Below are 19,495 nucleotides of genomic sequence, written 5' to 3' on the forward strand. Positions count from 1 at the left end.
CATTACATCACATCCACATTACATCACATCCACATCTATCCACATCATATCTCATTCATACACATCCCATCTCATTCATCCGCATCCATTTAATCATTCACATGCATGACTATTCACATCCATCCAGTCATTCACATTCACACCTATCACTTCACATCTCATCACATTCACATCCACATCCCTTTACATCACATCACATCACATCCATTCACATCCACATCCATTTACATCACATCACATCTTATCACATCCACATCCACATCCATTTACATCACATCACATCTTATCACATTCACATCCACATCCATTTACATCACATCACATCCTATCACATCCACATCCACATCCATTTACATCACATCACATCTTATCACATAACCTCACATCTCATTCTCATCTTATCATTCACATCCACATTCATTTACATCACATTATTTCACATACACATCCACATCCATTTACTTCAGATCTCATCCACATTCATTTACATCACACCACATCCTATCACATCCCATTCACATATCCTATCGCATCCCATTTACATCTTATCACATCTATTCCCATCCTATCGCATCCCATTTACATCTTATCACATCCATTCACATCCTATTACATCCCATTCATATTTTATCACATCCATTCACATCTTATCGCACCCCATTCACATCTTATCACATCCATTCACATCCTATCGCATTCCATTTACATCTTATCACATCTATTCACTCGCATCCAATTTACATCTTATCACATCCATTCACATCCTTTTACATCCCATTTACATCTTATCACATCCATTCACATCCTTTTACATCCCATTTACATCTTATCACATCCATTCACATCCTATCACATCCCATTCACATCTTATCACATCCATTCTAATCCTATCACATCCCATTCACATCTTATTCCCATTTAGCAGCTTTTCCTACTTCGATAACGATAATGAAACTTTTTTTAGATTTTTACCAATTACTTGGCCTAGATAAAGGTTCTTTTTTACGACGACGGCTATTTGTATATTCTTTCTCAATTTCTCAAATGAATTGTATTCAATATTCTTCTTTTGAATAAAAGAATTCATAGGATTTACAAAAATCAATTCTACCCATATTTTCCAATAATGCTCAAAACTTCACTTTTGATAAATACTCATAATTTGAATTATACTAGAAAATACTCTTTTTTTCATTTAATTTCTTGGATGTCAAATATCACGGGAATTTCTCTTTTTATATTTAATTGAATGATTTCTAAATTTCATGAGAATTTCTCTTTTGTTATCAAATAAATTTACAAAAATCTTCTTTTCTTTACAAAAATATCCATTAATTCAATATACCAAGAATTTTACTTTTACTATTTAAATGATTGAATTTTAAATATCATGAAAATTTCTCTTTTATCATTCAAATATTTCTCATGCATAAAATAAATTTATCTAAAATAAGATATCCATTAATTTCAATATGCTAAGAATTTTACTTTTCTCATTTAAATGATTGAATTCCAAATGTCATGGGAATTTCTCTTTTATCATTTAAATAAAATTATCATAATTTTATATTTTCTTAATTATTTAATAATGCATAAACCTTTAAAATTAGTTTTCCATTGAATGTGATGAAAATCATTCTTTTAACATAGGATGACCAATCCTAGAATATGGTAGGAAGTCCTCTTTTCACATTATGCATAAGAATGAGTTATTTATTAAGTCAATATTAGGTAATTTGAAAAAAATCTCGCATTTTGAGAATCAATTACTCCATATAGTTTTGGACATATCTTAAACATACTAACTCTAAATTTGTTGGAGATCATAGATTTAGATTCTACTCTTTAAGATCTTTCCGATGATATGTCACATGAGGGAGTTTTGACAAAATTTTGGACAAGTTCACCATGCTCCCATTTTTCAAATGGGAATGGGATTTTTTCCAAATTATCTAATATGGTGTTTATTGATTTCTTAAAAATTTTGCCATAGCTCCGTTGTTGCTATTACTGATATTTTTTAATATTTTTTTTAAAATAGACTTAGTAATACAATTATGATAGTATAACTATCTTCTAAACTTAAATCCTTTATGAATTTAAATCATAAGGTTATCATAATTTTGAAAGCATAAAAGTATAAAAAATCATTTTTCTAATCTCTAGCTTCACAAGACTAGAGTTTGATTTGTGAATTGAAAATTTATCAATGAGAATCATCATTTGAATAGAGATTTGGTCATAGGAATGACCATTCTTTTGGGGGGGAGAGAGATAAACATAAAAAGCATCCTAATTAAGCATAAATGTAAAATTTTTTTAATTATTCATTACAACTCTTAAGAAAATCTTTATTTGTATTATAAACACATAATTAGAAACTTCTCAAGCTTGAGAGGGGTTGAGAAGTGAAAACATTGAGAATAGTAGAGAAAAACCATAAAATTACACTTTACCTCTTGTTTTTGCTTGCTTCTCTATCTTAGAAGAAGCCCCCAACCAATCAATTGGTTAGTGTGTTAAGAGGAAAGCTCCAAGGATGGTTGAAGTGAGAGAGAAGCTCCACTCTCTCCAAAAGTATAGGATTTTTAAGGGATAATAGAAAATATGAGTATTTTAATGTAATACTAGCATGGTATAGCTCAAAGATGAGAATACAAAAGAACGAGGGTCTATTTATAAGTGAGGGAGGCCACTAACTCAGTCCAACTAAGTTTTAGAATTTTTCAGCTTCAGTTTGACTGAATTTAGACAAGATTTAGACCAGTTTAGCTCCCTTTTTTATTTGGTTTGATCTAGGAGAGAGGAGAGATAAAAATACCATAATTTTTTTGAATTTAAAACTCATCCACATGTGTGAAATATGCACCTATCTTAAAGGTCTCCCCTTCCTTACCAAGGTGTCAAAAATTCATCATTCCTCCAAAATATCTCATTTTTTTAGTAATATCTCATAGTTTTTAACTAATAAACCTTGTACTTAATCAACTCTTCATCTTACGTGAGCATTTACTCATTTTTGGGTATTTTCTTTTATTCTTTGGATTTATCTCATCCAAACACTTGGATTAATTTTATTGGCTCATAATAACCTTAATTGGACCATAATCTAAAATTTTCAGAAAATCTTGATCCTTAGGCTAAGGTCCTTTGTACACATTTTCAATTAATTCCAAATGCACATTGGAAAGTTCTTTTTGAATTTCTATTTTAGGGAAAACCATTTCAGACACTAGGAGGATTTTTATATCCAAAAATATCTCAATTTTGGATTACCTCTCTAGATATTTTCTCTCTCTAAGCTAAAATAGGGTAAAACAGGATCTTTCTTCTATTTCAGAGAGGGGAATAATTACAAGAACAGAAGGAGAGGTTCTTACTTCTTTACACCTCAAAAGCTAGAGGGAGGAATCTTACATCACTCTCCATGATTGGTCATGTGGTTAAAAGCACCCGAATCAACATACCATACATCTCCAAGGTTCCTTGCATTTGCAGTCATAGAACTGAGCGTATAATACATCACAAAAAGATGCTCACTTCTATCTTCAGCTTGCTTACTTGAAGATGTATAGTTCCCTTATAGCTTCCCACTTTTAATATCATTCTTCTTTTTATAGCGATTCTTTGTCATATGACCTTGTTTGCTATAATAATAGCACTTCATGCTATTTTTACTATGGTTTCTTTGTCATTTACTTCGGCCTCTCGCTCTGAGCCATATCTCTAGAGTGGCCTCTTCCTCTTGTTTGTATACTAGATTCATGTTGATGTTACCCACTATTTTTGTTTTTAAAATAGCCTACACCTTAGCCTCTAAATGATAATCTACCTTTACCTCTACTTGTGTTCGTGTAAAAGTCCCGCTCTTGCATATTTCTAAGATGAGTTACTCCCAACATTCATCTTCTTAGTGATAATAAGGGCTATAAGATCCTCAAAGTTTGGGAAGTTTTTTCGAGTTCATTTTTTATAGATCTCCAAAACTAATCATACTCTTTGCCAAGCTCGTTGAATGTGACCGATACCAGATTGTCGGTATCAAAACATGAGCTTCAATAATAGAGCTGAGGGTATCTTTGCAAGCCCTTTAAATTTCAATGAGTAATAGATGATACTCATCTTATTCCTCTGCACATTTTTTTGAAGCTCTTATTCCTCTACACATTATTATACATCTTATTCCTATGTATATTATTATGTAACTCTTGCTTTAACTCCCAAAACACCATGCACCTCGATCTCAATGATGAGCTACCTCTACCTCTACTTGTGTTCTTGTAAAAGGCCTACTCCTACATATTTCTAGAAGATAATTTACTCTCGACATTCATCTCCCCAATGATAAGGACTATAAGATCCTCAAAGTTTGGGAAGTTTTTCCAAGTTCGGATAGATGTCCAAAACTGATCATACTCTTTGCCAAGCTCATTCAATGTGACCGATACCAAGCCATCAATATTAACAAGATCTCCAATAGAGATAAGGGCATCTGTAAGCCCTTTAACTTTCAATGAGTAATAACTAATACTCATCTTATTTCTCTATACATTATGGAGCTCTTTCTTTAACTATATCTTTCTTTCTTTGTTGGTACTTGTGCTATATAGCTTAACCAAGGTATCCCATGCATCCTTAGTTATCACTATATCCTGTATATGATCGATCATAGAATTCAATACACTACTAGATAGCCAATACATGACTTTGCTGGCTCAATCATGTTATGACTTAAAAGCCTATACCTGTTTGTTGAGGAGTGACATTTTCTTCTGAAAGCTCTGGCTTCTTCTCCTCACCTAAAATGAACTCCCAATATCCTTTTTTCATGAGGATTTTTCTCATCATGAACTTCCATGCTCAGAAGTTATTCTTGTCTAAGTTCTCGCTTATAATCTAGGATAGACTATTAAATATAGTTAGTAGTAGCACCTTACCAACAAATAGTGCTTGCAATTAAATTTGTACTCAAATTCTGAAATCACTAAGATCCTATGGAATTTATCCGTGAAATATAATACCCTTCTGCTTCACTCTGTGAATGGTGACTCAAGATATGATAATACATTTTACTGTTGTGCATGCCTTATCTGGTGAGATTTGGTTCCAAAACAAAGAGAAAGAGATGGATTTATTCTTACTCCTATGAGGAGACTTTCAACCCAATTGCTAGGATGACAACCGTGAGAGTATCCATTGTTATTACTGTAGTAGCTAAGAAATGGTCTCTATGCTAGATATATGTAAAGAATGCTCTACATGATGATTTACAGAAGGTCGTCTACATGGTGTAAGCACCAGGATATGAGGACCATATGCACATCCATACTTTATTTGCAGGTTATGAATAGCCTTGTTTGACTTGAAACAGGCACCTAGAGCATGCTTAGACAAGGTAGGAGAGTATCTTGTACTATTAGATTTCATATATCTACAACAAATTTTTTACTTTATGCAAAAAAGATTAGCATAAGCATGTTCTAGTAGTCATCTAGATTGATGACTTGATTATCATAGGAGATAGTGACATTGACATTTATGAGAGGAAGACACTCTTGAAGAAGACGTTTGAGATGAAGGATATTGTTAAGCTACGATACTTCCTTGGTATAGAGGTGATTAGATTACATGATGGCATTTGACTTTTACAGAGGTAGTATGCTTTGGACATGATGTCCAAGTATGGAATAACGTATTGTAAGCCAATCTAAGTGCCATTAAAGCAGAACACAAAATTGGCTACAAATACTGGTGATCTTTTGGAGAACCCTTCAATGCATACCTTCAATGTACATATGCATTGTAGAGAATTTGATTTACATGACTATCACCGGGCTATATTTGAGCTATGGTGTTATGTTAGTAAGTAAGTTTATGCATGCCCCGAGGAAGCCACACTTGGATGCAACTAGAAGGATACCCAAGTATATAAAGCCCACATCACACTATGGACTTTTATATAAGGCTGAACTAAAGATACATGTACATGGATATACATATGCAAACTGGGCTGATAGTATCATAGACATGAGATCCACTACAAGACAATGCTTCCATACACGCGTTCGATACACGCGATAAGTTACGGGTGCGTGTATGGTCGCGCGTGTATATGAGTAATATCGGGCGCGTGTATATAGGCATCTAAATTCGTGTGTATACTGAGTTCATAAACGCGTGTAACAGAGCGTGTATATACGTGTAAACACTGTGTTACATGCTTTATTACACGCGATAGCAGAGAGCAAATATTATTTAAGAAAAGCTCCATACCTTTAAAAAAATAAAAACCATCTTCTTTAAACCATCTCATAGTACATTACAATATATATCATTACACAATCCCACTACATGTATTTACAACAATATATATTCAAAAATAAATCATGAGATGATAATTAAAAGACAACATATACAATAGAATTGTCATCAATTTAGAACGATACAATGATGGATTGGTTAGGATTCGATCTCATATTCAATAAGATCCATCCTTGCCAAACGATCAACATCAATATCCATTTGATCAATTTGTAAGGCTATGATTAAATTTATTCCACTATCGATATTCTATCCATTGATAATGGTACCGATGCCTTGATCATCCTCATCAACATCACCATCATCATCAATGGTAGGGTCATCCTCCTCACGATCATGAGAAATGGCACGCACATCCTCACATTATCATGATCATCTCTTATTTCTTGATCATCGATCACAATATCTTCAATATTGGCATGTTCGATATCATTTTCATTGCGCCTGCTACATCCTCCATATGCTCCATATCAGTGAATGTTCGATATCATTTTCATTGCGGCCTGCTACATCCTCCATATGCTCCATATCAGTGAATGTATTGTAAATCACTTTGGAACGTGGTGCAACAGGGATGACGTACCACCATTTAGTGTCATACACCATTGGCAGATAGATAACCTACTTAAATACACATACTGCAATGTATTAGCATATCAAAAGTCAAGGGGTACGTGAGCTTAGATATATATGTACATGAAACACATTAGTAAAAAAACGCATACCTGCTCACATTGTTGTGGCAATACGAGCCTATCTTTCTTTGTTTGCCAAAACTTTGTAGAGTCAATAGTTACATAGCTATTTGCATGGCGTCTTATCGTTGCATTAGGTCCTTTTTTCACCACGTTCATTTGCTATTTGACATCCAAAACATACACAAAGAAGTGACGAAAGTCAAGCCTAAATATGTCTTGGATTGTGCCACAATAATCATCTATTTTTCCATTGGCTCCCTCAAAGCTACGACACCGCAATCTTGTGTATTCCTCTTATCATCAATTCTTTGTGTTCGAAAATGCTTTTCTTCACACCATATAGCATTGAACATAGTGCACTAGACCAAAGTAGAAGCAATATTTATGTAAGAAATGTGAATAAATATTAAAAGCAAATCACTTACAACTAATGCAAAAAACATTAGTTCTATGTACCTTTAACATGCATCCTCGTGCATACTCCCATTCTTCCACCGTGATATGCAGCCCCTCGTCTCTCTCTGCTCTTCTCTCCATTTCCTCATGCAACCAATCAACATGGATATCATTTGGAAGTGTTGCTAGATGCTTAGGGTACGCCTTACGAGAGCCATGTTGCCTCCAAAAGAGAGCTCTTTCTGCGTGCCTTCTTGTCTTTGCATCCTCATATCTTGTAACCCATCTGCTCATGACATCACTATTCTGTCAATTACTTTACTCTGTCCTTTTCCTTGAGGCACAATAGAGGTCATCCTCAAGCTCTCTTCATTTCTCCATAGTCGCGGGAAAGAGCTATCCACTTGACTAAGAAATTCTGAAATATATACAAGAGACTCTTGTATCAACCAACCCTCGGCCATGCTTCCTTCGGGCCTTGCACTTTGCCTCCTCACAAAGTCTTTTAAGGTCTTCATGAAGTGCTCTAGGAAGAACATTCAACGTGCATGTACAATGCTGCATATCCTAAAAAGTCATGCATTGTCCACATCAATACTGCTTTCAAGTCGAAGTGTCGAGAGGAGGGAGGCCTACTAACGTCCACCACCGCAACACCTCTCCATAGTTCCTCCAACTCATTAATCAACGGTTCGAGATAAACATCCATGTGCTTTACTTTATGTTTCCCTGGAATTAGAAGGGATAACATAAGATGTCCCTTCTTGATCGCCATTGATGGTGGAAGGTTGTAATTCACCACCACCAACACAATTGGCCACACGCTGTATGCGGTGCTTTTGAAACCAAATGGATTCACTCCATCCATACATAGGCCAAGTTGTAATTCACCAAATGGATTCACTCCATCCATACCTAGGCCAAGTCTCAAGTTTCTGGGCTCTGTTTTGAAGCTGAGCCACTCATCTTCAATATGCTTCCAAGCAGGAGGGTCTGCAAGAATTCTCCACATGCCATCATCCGATCGATGTGAGGAATGCCATGACACGAGCTCTGCTATAGATTTGTACTTGAACATGTGTTGACGCGAGGAATCATAGGAAAGTGTCGCAAGACTTTACGAGGTACATCAAAACTCTTGACATCTATTCTATACCTTGCTTCACCCCACAAGTGGGACAATGTTGAGCCTCCTTATGCGTCCCACGAAAGAGAATGCAATCATTGACGCATGCATGTATGCTATCATAATCTAATCCTCCAAGAGATGTCACATACCGCCTCGCTATGTCTCTTGAGGTGGGTAGTCTATTCCCCTTTGGAAGCATGTTTGATAATAGCCTGCATCCAATATCATCGATTAAAACATATTGAGCTTTATTCATTGCGAAACCCTTAACCACTAATTCAAATTTGCAAGTTAGAATGCTTACTTGAATAATGCGTCAAGACTTGCATTACTCCACGTAAAATAGAGAATGTGCACCCTTCAAATACCGGTGTTGATGAAGCCTTGTAAAGATGCTCTTGATCAGTTTCATCATTGTCCATACCTTTGGGATCATCCCTAAAAAGATGCCGCACCATATCATCAAACACTTCCTCTTCCACGACTTCGTGGGGTGCAGAGCTATTGTCATCCCTTTCCCACTCATCTTTGACAATAGATCCCGAAGCTCCAGCATCATCGCGTCGACGCTTTGCATGCTCTCACCGAGCGTAGGGCACCATGTTAGGGTGTGGTACTGCATCCTGCTCCAATTAGAGTATATATATTAACAACTCCATTAATTTGGACACCATGAGTCATTTGGATACTATCAATTTGGACACCATGAGTCATTTGGATACTATCAATTTACATCTACTCACCTCTAAACCTATTTGATTCCATTCTTCATACATGGAGATGTAATTCAAGGTAATTCGACGCACTCGTACAATGCATCCTTGACATTGATTACACATACACTTGATCCTTTGTCCCAACCACACATCGTGATTACGGTGACGCATTGTCTCATCTTCACCACCAGAACTGCTTGAGAAGGTTGATGACATTCTGTGTACAAAAGAGCAAATACATAATCATAATCAGTTTTTAATCAAAGTATAAAAAGTCTCTATATCGCGTGTATAACCACGTGTATCTACGCATTTACCCTGTGTCAAAACGCATGTATTTGCGCTGCAATGTTATCATACACGCGATTATACATGCGATCATACACGCAACGGTCAATGTCATACTTAAAACAAAAGCCACCGGCTACTCCAAAACCCTATCGCTTTCTTCATTTTCATCTTCTTCGTCGCCACCAAAGCATCACAAGTGCAAGGAGCTTGCAAGCAGGTGGAAGGAGCATACGCACGGGTGCACACAAAAGCCAAAAAGGAGACTCACTTGTTAAGAGGTGAGTCAGTTGGTCCTGTCTCTTCCATTCCTTTTCTTTATGCAAATGTCCCTTTTCTTTATGCAAGTGTCTCTGTCCTTTCTTCTCCTTCCTGCAAGTGTCCCTTTTCTTTATGCAAGTGTCCTTTTCTTTATGCGAAAGTGACGTTGATCGATAGGCGGCCTTTTTCGGCACTTTTTTTTCACAGAATCGCGTGTATGCCTGCGTGTACTCTACTAGACAGTTTTTTCACGCGGAGATATACACGATCTTGGATGGGATTTTACACGCTCATTTACACGCGACTTCATGATGCATGATACACTTCATGATACATGATACATACAAATGGATTCTTTTTGCAGATTCTTCATGGTGGATCCAGGTTCTTCATTCGATCCATTTACATACGACACTTGGATGATGGAGATGCTAAATCATTTTGGACGCTACCCTGGCCCAATTGAGCTTACAGAGTATATGTATGCCCATCTTCCTCCTAGATTCCCTAGTATAGTCATCCCACTCCTAAACTCGCGTATGATGATCGGGTAAATCAAGCTGCGAGTGGCTATCCTACCAAATCAACCTGCCATCACTGCCCACAAATGCGAGTGGAAGGAGGCAAAGAAACGAGCAGAGAGTGGCGTGAAGAGCAGGGAGCATGTGGAGGCACGACGGATCCAGATGGAGACCATTGGATCTTCGCATTTCGGATCTGGAGGCGTCGAGTCGTGGGAGGCAGAGTTCGTAAGTATCTTGCCACCTTATTTGATTTTTTACTTGATTCATTGATGCGCTGATTGTTTTAATCTTACAAATTGTGTTGATTATGTTACAGCGATGGATTATGGAAAGGAAGCCCACAGCCCACGAGACTGCGTATGCTCGCCGGCATAGCAGGCGTGACACGTGGGCTCTCTTTAGAACTGAGGGACGTATTACAGACGCGCAGTTTGAGATGGCCATGAGACCGTACGGTCGATAGGTACTTGAAAACTCTAAACGAATGATTTTGGTTTATTAAATTTTGAATTACATATATATATACTTATATATGATATATTACTTGAATAGGCACAAGTTGCTGCTGTACCTGCTGATGCTCGTGTCGCGTCGCGATGATCCACATGCCGCCGCTACTCCTGCTCCTACTGGACGTGAACGACAAGGTGAGCCTTACTCTTCGAACATGTTTACCGATGTGAGCTAATCTGATCCTGGAGGGAGCAACTCGTCATCATCTGAGTCTGAGTAGTACTCGAGCTTATAGTATGACATCCGTATTGAGGATGTGGTTGTATATATATTTTTGTAACTCAAGCCATGGGCTTTTTTAGATAAACCAATTTGATTTTGTATATATTTATTTATATTGAAGCCATGGACTACTTCAATATATGGACTCCCTTGTATATATGTTTTTACATAATGAAAGCCATGGGCTTATTTCAGCACACATAAAATTTTGATAGTATTGCATTCATGTCTTTCTTGAATCGTGTATTGATAATATCGTTCTTAAATTGTGTATTGACAATGCACAAAATGTTCTCCGTGTGGATGGTGCAATGCACCAAAAAAAAAATCCAGAGAGTGCTATTGGGTGCTGGAATGCTGGAATAGATTTCAAGTACCAAATACCACTCTCTAGATTTTTTATTTTTGCTCTGTGTTTGCGTGTATTTGCGTGTAAAGTCTGCCAAAGTCGTGTTTATATACGCAAAAAATCTGTTGAACATGCGTGTATCGACGCAACAAAATTGATAAAACGCGTGTATAAGTCCGGTATCAATGCATCTAACGGTCATCATACACGCGCTTTTACGTGCATGTCTGTGGTCGCGATTATACACGTGCTGATACACGAGCCCGCTACTTTTTTTTCACAAGTCATTTTTCGCGGCTAACAGCGCGGGTATGAGCCCGATCCCTTGTAGTGATCTACCCGTTTTTTTTATTTGAAAGTGTTACTGTTAGTTGGAGAAACAAGAAGCAACCAACAGTTTCTTTGTCAAGTGCTGAGAGAGTGTTGCTACGGCAACATATTAGGATAGAAAATGCAACCATCAATCACTCTTGTCTCGTTACGTTATGGTCAATGTATAGAAAAGAAGAGAATCTAAGAAAATGCAACCATCAATCACTCTTGTATGCTAATGTCTACCCTTGTGTGTGTGTTTACTTACAAGAGGAGCTCAAGGTCACCCTCTCCCCCGCATTCTTCTCACATATAAACTTAATGTAGTAATGGCTTTGATATCAGATATAATATAATTACTATCTAACAATGCAATATTCTCAAGCTTGACCTTACTCCTACATTGAAATTTCGCATGCAGATGTATATCATGGACGTAACAATCTGGTGTGTAGAGGTGTGTGTGTGTCCACCCGCTTCGGGTGACTATGAGTGTACAGTTTACTATTTAATATAAACAGTGTTTTCACCAAAAAAAACAAAAAAAACAAAAAAAAAAACGCGTGGGGTGGTAAGTTTCCTCCACTCGACCCAACCCAAAGTATAAAATGCAGTCGTCTTTCTTAAAAGCATATAAAAAATACACTAGTTGGTTTTGATATACACTAGCTGTCCTTGGGTATGGTGGGACTGCAGTAAACAAGTCTTTGAGCATGTCAATGGTTCACAGGACAACCTGCTTTCACAATACCAGGAGCCGTGGGACAAGCAGCGAGTGGACAATGATCCCCAGCACTTCCCCACCAGTTCATCTGAGCATTCGGGAGCTTTAAACAAAAATATAACACCACGGCCATGAAAGCCAGTCCGCTCTCTGCATCGAGGGCAGCAGAGAGCACATAATTGTAGCGTTTCCACCAGCTTTTGTGGTACTTGAACACGAAGAAGTTAAAAATGGTCCCAACAACCACCCACGAAGTATAGTTGACTGCTGTTGCGGGCGGTAGCATCGCGGTGGCCCCGAGAAGCACCGGCATGTTGATGAAAGGAATCCACCATACCTTGGGGAAAGCCCTGTGACACATCCACACAATCACAGGTGCAATGGCTCCCCCGAAGAAGAACCAATTGAGGGCTGGGTACACCCCTTCATTCCCAAAGATCTTCCTTGGTCCAACAAGCCCCCATATTACTGATGCATCAAAGAAAACAGCATCACCTGGACAAGTCCAAGGGCTACTCGCAGGCAGCAGATCTGTATTACAGATATTCTCGATTGAGTTCAACAGCCACCATGCGACTCCCATGTTCACTGTCCCTGCTACTATCGTGCCAATAACCTGTAGGGTATTTAGGATGTTCAAGTTCGAAGAGCTGAGCTTATGAGCTTGCAAGTGCACACAGTCGTTTGTGGATGCACGTACATGTACACATCACACACATTTGCGCATGCACACACACATGCATGCGCATGCAGCCATGCACCCACCCACCAAATGCAGATTATCCAAGCATGCATATCCCCACCACACGCACGCGCGCACACACACCCACCTACCCACCCCATGCCTATCACCCAAGCATGCACATCCCCATGTCATAGGCATGGACAGCCACATTACCATTTTGAGAAAATTTGCACTTAGCAATTGTAAAGAAACATTATTTTTTTTGCCAAAGCATTCCAAGACATTAGAGAGCTTAAATTATAAGTGCCCCAAAGCAAAGCGAAAAATCTGCAAATATGAATGTTGAGCTGCTTGGAGGCTCGTCTCTGGGAATTTGAAAAGCTAATCTCACGTTAAGACCAGCTTGCATCCACCCATAAAAGCCAGACAATTGCTGCAGTAGATTGAACCTTGCAGGCCATTACGATAGGCTTGGCCAGAGCAGGCTAATAAGGGCATGTTGAGCCATAAGAGACTTTACTATGGGAAATTCATTCAGCATGCCAGCGGTTTTCGAGCAGCACCAGACTGAGGAGGGCCATAGAATAAGATTAGCATGCCTTTTCCCGAGCGAGCAATTACTAGTAGGCTGACCTGCACTCTTTCATCCACTTCCCCTCAGTTGCCCATCCTTCCATTTGAGCCTTGGTTACCATCTCCAGCCCCAATTCACCTTCATTACTGTCTCCAGCCTGTGGTGAGTGCACAGTGACATTCGCTAGCTCAGCACGGCATATCCTTCTATGCGTGAAGTAAAAAATCCCCAAGAGAAGCTGGAGCGGTGGGGGATGAACGCCCACTTTGGATGTTTCAACCTTCACCCCAAGACCCAATGCTTCAGTTACATCCTTACTAGGGGTCACAGGGGACTGGCAATAGAAACCATAACGAGTTAATAATCCTATAACGCATGACAGGCTATTAATACGAGCCTGAGGCCTACCGAGTGTCTATAATGAGTGTCTGTAATCTAGATACATTGCTGAGCTTGAGGGATGCTGGCATACATGGTATGGGACACAAATGGCAGTAGACCAAAGGCAAGGTGGTCCATGATCTCCATGTGCTCAGGGGCGGTAAGCGTCAGTTGGACAGACATCAGCTAGTGCTGGTTGTGTTGTGCTTTGGATGAAGGTTGTGGTTGTTGTCACAGCTTGCACTTTAAGACGTACACAAGATTTACTAGATACAACACTCTGCTTAGAAACCTTCCAAGTAAAACCACAACACTCACAAGGCATGATGCATATGATAAGGTACAAACCTGAACCATGAACATTGATCGTGGAGGAACCTTCATATAGTGGCCTAATTTGAAGTCTGCCAAAAAGGCAACTGCCTGGCTCATGCTCATGTAGCCATACACCTTGAAGCAAACATTTGCAAGAGGCTTGCCCGGAAGTACATAACCCATGATGTACTCGGTAATAATGTTTAGACCTGGAGTCTGAACCAACACGTGGACACACCCATAAATCCAGGTGTTTGGAAACCCAATACGGAAGACAGAAAGCACTCTATTTGCACACCACAAAGCATAAACAAGAATTTACCTGATTGGTGGTTGGTGTGATCACATCTACTGGTAGAGTGAACCCAGTACAAAAGACAGAAAGCAATCTAATTGAACATGACAAAGCATAAACAAGAGTTTACCTGGTTGGTGGTTGCTGTGATCACACCTACCGGTAGAGTGAACATAGCTGCTAGAATGCATGCTAAGAGCAAACCCCACCAAGGCAGCTGAACTTGCTCTTTAAACCCCACGCATACTACAATAGAAAGTCCAACTGATCCAAAGAGCAGAATATTCCACCACCATTGTGGTATGTCCGAATACTTTTGCATTAACCGCGTGTGGATATCTGGTTGAGTATTCAAGGCAGCTCTGCTGCGTTGCCATATCTCCCTGCCGCACAATCAAAGTGGTTTAGAATCACACATGCAGTGAGAAGCACAATCCAAGTGTTTGAGAAGAGCTCACACATGGAGTGTGGAGCACAAACAAATGAAAATGTCATTACAACTGTGTCTAAAAAAGCTGATCAATTAGTGTTGAAAATGACAACTGCTGAGAAAATGCTTACTTGCCGTAGAAACAAAACACATGCGTCAATGTGGCTGCAATTGTTGCAAATCCGAGGCCATACGTAAGAGCAAACACGATACTCAGGTGCACTTGGCCTTGTTGCTCATAAGCTGTATTATTCAAAGTAAAATCTGGGCTCAAGACTGCTTGGATGTCATAAACGCTCCCATTTGCAGTGAAAAGATGGGATGAGAAGATGGGAAATGTCTTTGCATGATATATATTGTTCCAGTAAGCAGCTGGGAGCACCACGTACATGAAGACAAGGAATCCCACACCAACATTGACTATTGCAAAGAATGGAGCAACCAATGGACTTAGAAGAAACGAAGAGATGCCTGACCAATCAAAACTGAAGGCACCCAGCCCGAGTCCATGATAGCCAGAGCCTATCTGTTGTGCAGTTACTGAATTGGGAAATGCCCAACATACCCATGAAAAGCATGTTAAGGTGCTAAACAAGTAGCCTGGCAGTAAGTAGTAGGAGAAACTTGCAATCATGAATATCAAGAAGAACTGGGTTCTGGAAAGTCCTTTGGACATATCCTTCTCGTGCAAAGTTCTGCATAACATGTGTATGAAAGTGGAATAGATAATCACAATAAGTTAGACAGTTTTTTATTTGCCTTGAGGAGCTGCTCACAATAAGATTTACGTTTACCTGAACAATGACACCTGCACAAGTGTACTAGGCCACCACATTTGGGCAGGTTCAATAAGATATTTCCGAAAAAGGCCAGCCCACCCATAACCCAGAACCTGCAGTTGGAGGAAGCACGTTAGGTAGCATGAAAAGTTTGCTGGGTTTTCCATACTCTCTTATGAAATAAATGGTACACATGGAGACATAGAGAAATAGATCATATTTCGCCCACCATCAATCACAAACTGGTGCTTCATGAAACATAGCATGCTTAAATCCATAATTATGATTGGTTAGTCAGCAGTTAACGCCACTTAGTCAACTACAAACAGGCAATAATTCACCAAAAGACAGCATCTACTTTTGCTTTAACAGCCACTAGTTGGTACTTAATTACCCAAAAACAGGCAACTACCTGTGTTTATCATCCACAAACAGACATTCATTTGTGATATTGTTGCTTGATGGACCAGAAAGAGGATGTTGTTCACTGGCCCAAAAAGATCCTTTTATTGTTGCGTAGCCTCAAGCAGCCACTAATGGATCCCCAAGAAAAAGCCACCAATTGGAGCATAATGGAAACAGCCACTAACTGGCCCAAAATATTCACTAAGTGCCCTATAACAACCACTATATATTGCTTTGATCACCCACCACAGATAAGGATTTCAAAATCAAACAAGAGGGTTACCTGGGTAGTCAAGATGATGAACAATCCAGCCCAGAAGGAGATGCCTCGTTGGTAGAAGGCCTTCACGATGTCAATGATGCCGACAGCATAGGCAGGCCCGTTGCCGAAAGCCGTGCCAGCATTGGCAAAGATGGTGATGAGCACATGCTCCTTCACATTGAAGGGCCCTGGGTTGAGTGAAAACTCCTGGTTGGAGAAGGGCAGGCGGTAGGTCTTTGTGGGCAGGGTGAAGGCCATGAAGCGCCCAATGGGCAGCGCCACAACCTGCACTGTGATTAGGGTTATGATGAGAGGCTCTGTGCGGTAGGAGAAGAACTGATTGAAGAAAGACAGCACCATGCAGGACAGTAGCCCTATTGTCCACATCCGGAAAGTCCATACTGGTAGAGATGGGTCATCTGTTGTGGCCACAGTAAGGGCCACTTGCTCCACAGGAGACTGGTCTTCTTTACTTGTCCACCCTTCTGATTGGACTGAAAAAGCATACTCACTCTGTGTACCGTTTTCCATGGCTTCTGTGCTGCTTAGCTCTGCTCTCAACTGTTTCTTAGGTGGGCAAGAAGAACTATAGCGGACTTTCTGGATCCAAGAACTGCATGCGATTGCAGTAAACAGCTCACCAGCTGGACTCTACTAGAAAACCCGCCGAATTGCTGGACCTCTACTTCCACTCTCTGCAACAATTTGCATGTGCGAGCAGGAACCCACAACGATGGCAACCTCTCTTTCGTCAAACCTGCATGTTGGCGCAACAAGAACCCACAACAATAGAGATCTCCGTTTCAAGGTTTTTGCATAGCACAACAAAGATCTCTACTTTCCCTCTGTGTTCACCACTTTGCATGTCATTAAGAGCAAGAATCCACAACAGTCTTCCCCTTCTGTGCTCGAGTTTTGCATGTGGGAGTGTGCAAGGGGAACCCACATTCCCCCGTGATAAACTCTACGCTGCCTTGTGCACAGATGATTACTTGCATAACTAGCCAAAAAGCCAGATCAGAGATAGGGGTGCTAATTCTACCCCCTTTGTGTGTTTCCAATAATACTGTGCAATGCGGTAGCAGCAGTGATGGTTCTTGAGGGAAAGATGAAGGGTAACTTGAAACCAGCCGCGCATTATTGAGACTTATTCTTGCTCTGATCATGAGAAGGGATGGATGTAATAGACGCAGTCGGCCATTGGTAGTGTGAATGGGATGTCCAAAGGAGCTTGACTTCTCTGATGTAGTACTTTGTTGGTGTTTGCTAACAGCTCATGAAGATGGACAATTGCCAAGTTTCCAATATATTGCCGACAAAAAACCCACGAGTCACGAGCGTGACTCTTTATTCATACTCAAACTTATACCCCTCCAAAAAAACACACACACACAACCTATAGTGTTTTGAAAAAAAGTTAAGGCCTGTGTCCCACGAACACTAGATAAGTAGATCGAGGATACGTCTCATTTTATAGTTTCAATATGACTAGCTAAGTAAGTTATTTTCAGTTCATTTTTAGAAGCCTAAAATTTGAAGGGTATTTTTTCTTTTGAAGGGCTTTTCTTTATAAAGAGATTTTCTTACTACTCAAGTAGCCGCAGCCCGTGGGACGCAGGTGTACCCATCTATTTGAGAATTTTTTTTTAAATAAGTAGGCTTTAAGTTGAAACAAACCTATCTTTTTCTACAGCTTGTTACCTTACCCTTCTCACGTTCAAAATTTCAAAATAAGGATGCATCATCCCATGTGCGGCTAGCTCAGGATATCTCCAACCATCATGCCATGGGTAATTAATGCAAGAGAGATGTGTGCATTTTGTGCAATGGGCAGGCCACATGCCATGTCCTCTTACGAACACCTCAACACCATTCTAATACAAAATAACTACCATGTGGATAGTATGATTCTCAAGGTTAATAATTATCTTGTTGAACATCAATTATAATGAATTTTGATCAACTCATAAAAAAACCCACAAACTTTGATCTATTAAGTTATGAATACGAGTTTGAAAAAAAAAACATAATGGAAAGAGCACAACACAAAGGCTAGTACCCACAAGTTAGGTGAGCATGACTAAAGGAGTGAACAGAACCCATCACCCCTCTAAATCTTGGTGATTCATGATCATATTAAGATTTATTAGAACTATAGCTATCTTGTCTATTAAAATTAACACATGTGACAATGCTCAAGTGTCAGATTGAATGTTGAAACTATTGAGAACAGGTAAAGAATAGTTCGAACGTTTAATAAAGATATATAAGTTCTAGTTTGAAATTTCATGTATGTTTTATATTAGACAAATCTAGTTAGAAAGGATCATGAAGGATAGGATGCAAACAGGAATGGTAAGGGGTAGGGAAGGAAAAACATCAGTAAGACATTCACATCATTTTGTTTAAATGCCTAATCAAAATAAAAAGTAAAACATTTTCCTAGTTTCAAGGTAAATTGTAGCAAGATCCTTGCAAGCTACAATAAAAATGGAGAAGCCCCATGCAAGCTGTAGCAAAAATAGTTGCAAATGAAGTACACGTACCTTTATAGGTTACAAAGGTTGCCCCAATGACATCATTGCTTATGTCATGCACACACAATTATCTAAATATTATTGATACCCCTCTAAGAGCGGGTTCACACACACACACAAGACTAGAATATCTAGATATTATTGATACCCCTCTAAGAATGGGTTCACTCACAAAAAAGACACTTGCACACTACCAATCTTTAGGAGGTGGTTCACACACACACACAAGCAATACCTTGATCCCAATAAACCCTCCCTCAAGGGATTACCTCATACTGTGTCAAGGAAAAATATAGGCTCATGGTTTCTTATACCAATTTTCCTGGTCAAGGATAAATCACATGGCTCTAGTTTCACATACCAATTTTCTTGGTTAAAG

General features: G+C 39.2%; 1 protein-coding gene across 1 annotated transcript; it reads right to left on the reverse strand.

Annotated features, from left to right (window-relative positions):
* Positions 1-12,331: 12,331 nt before the first annotated feature.
* LOC147625977 (oligopeptide transporter 4-like) lies at positions 12,332-18,021 on the reverse strand. The gene is made up of 6 exons (XM_086817531.1): positions 16,601-18,021; positions 15,928-16,025; positions 15,265-15,828; positions 14,834-15,086; positions 14,442-14,624; positions 12,332-13,069 (listed from the first exon to the last, which is right to left on the reverse strand). The coding sequence occupies exons 1-6, from the start codon at positions 17,108-17,110 to the stop codon at positions 12,446-12,448; spliced, it is 2,232 nt and encodes a 743-aa protein (XP_086673657.1). The 5' UTR covers positions 17,111-18,021; the 3' UTR covers positions 12,332-12,445.
* Between the last annotated feature and the right edge of the window lie 1,474 nt (positions 18,022-19,495).

This window comes from Cibotium barometz, chromosome 23 (assembly GCF_041138505.1).
Source record: "Cibotium barometz isolate CiBa-2024 chromosome 23, ASM4113850v1, whole genome shotgun sequence".
Taxonomy (NCBI): Eukaryota; Viridiplantae; Streptophyta; class Polypodiopsida; order Cyatheales; family Cibotiaceae; genus Cibotium; species Cibotium barometz.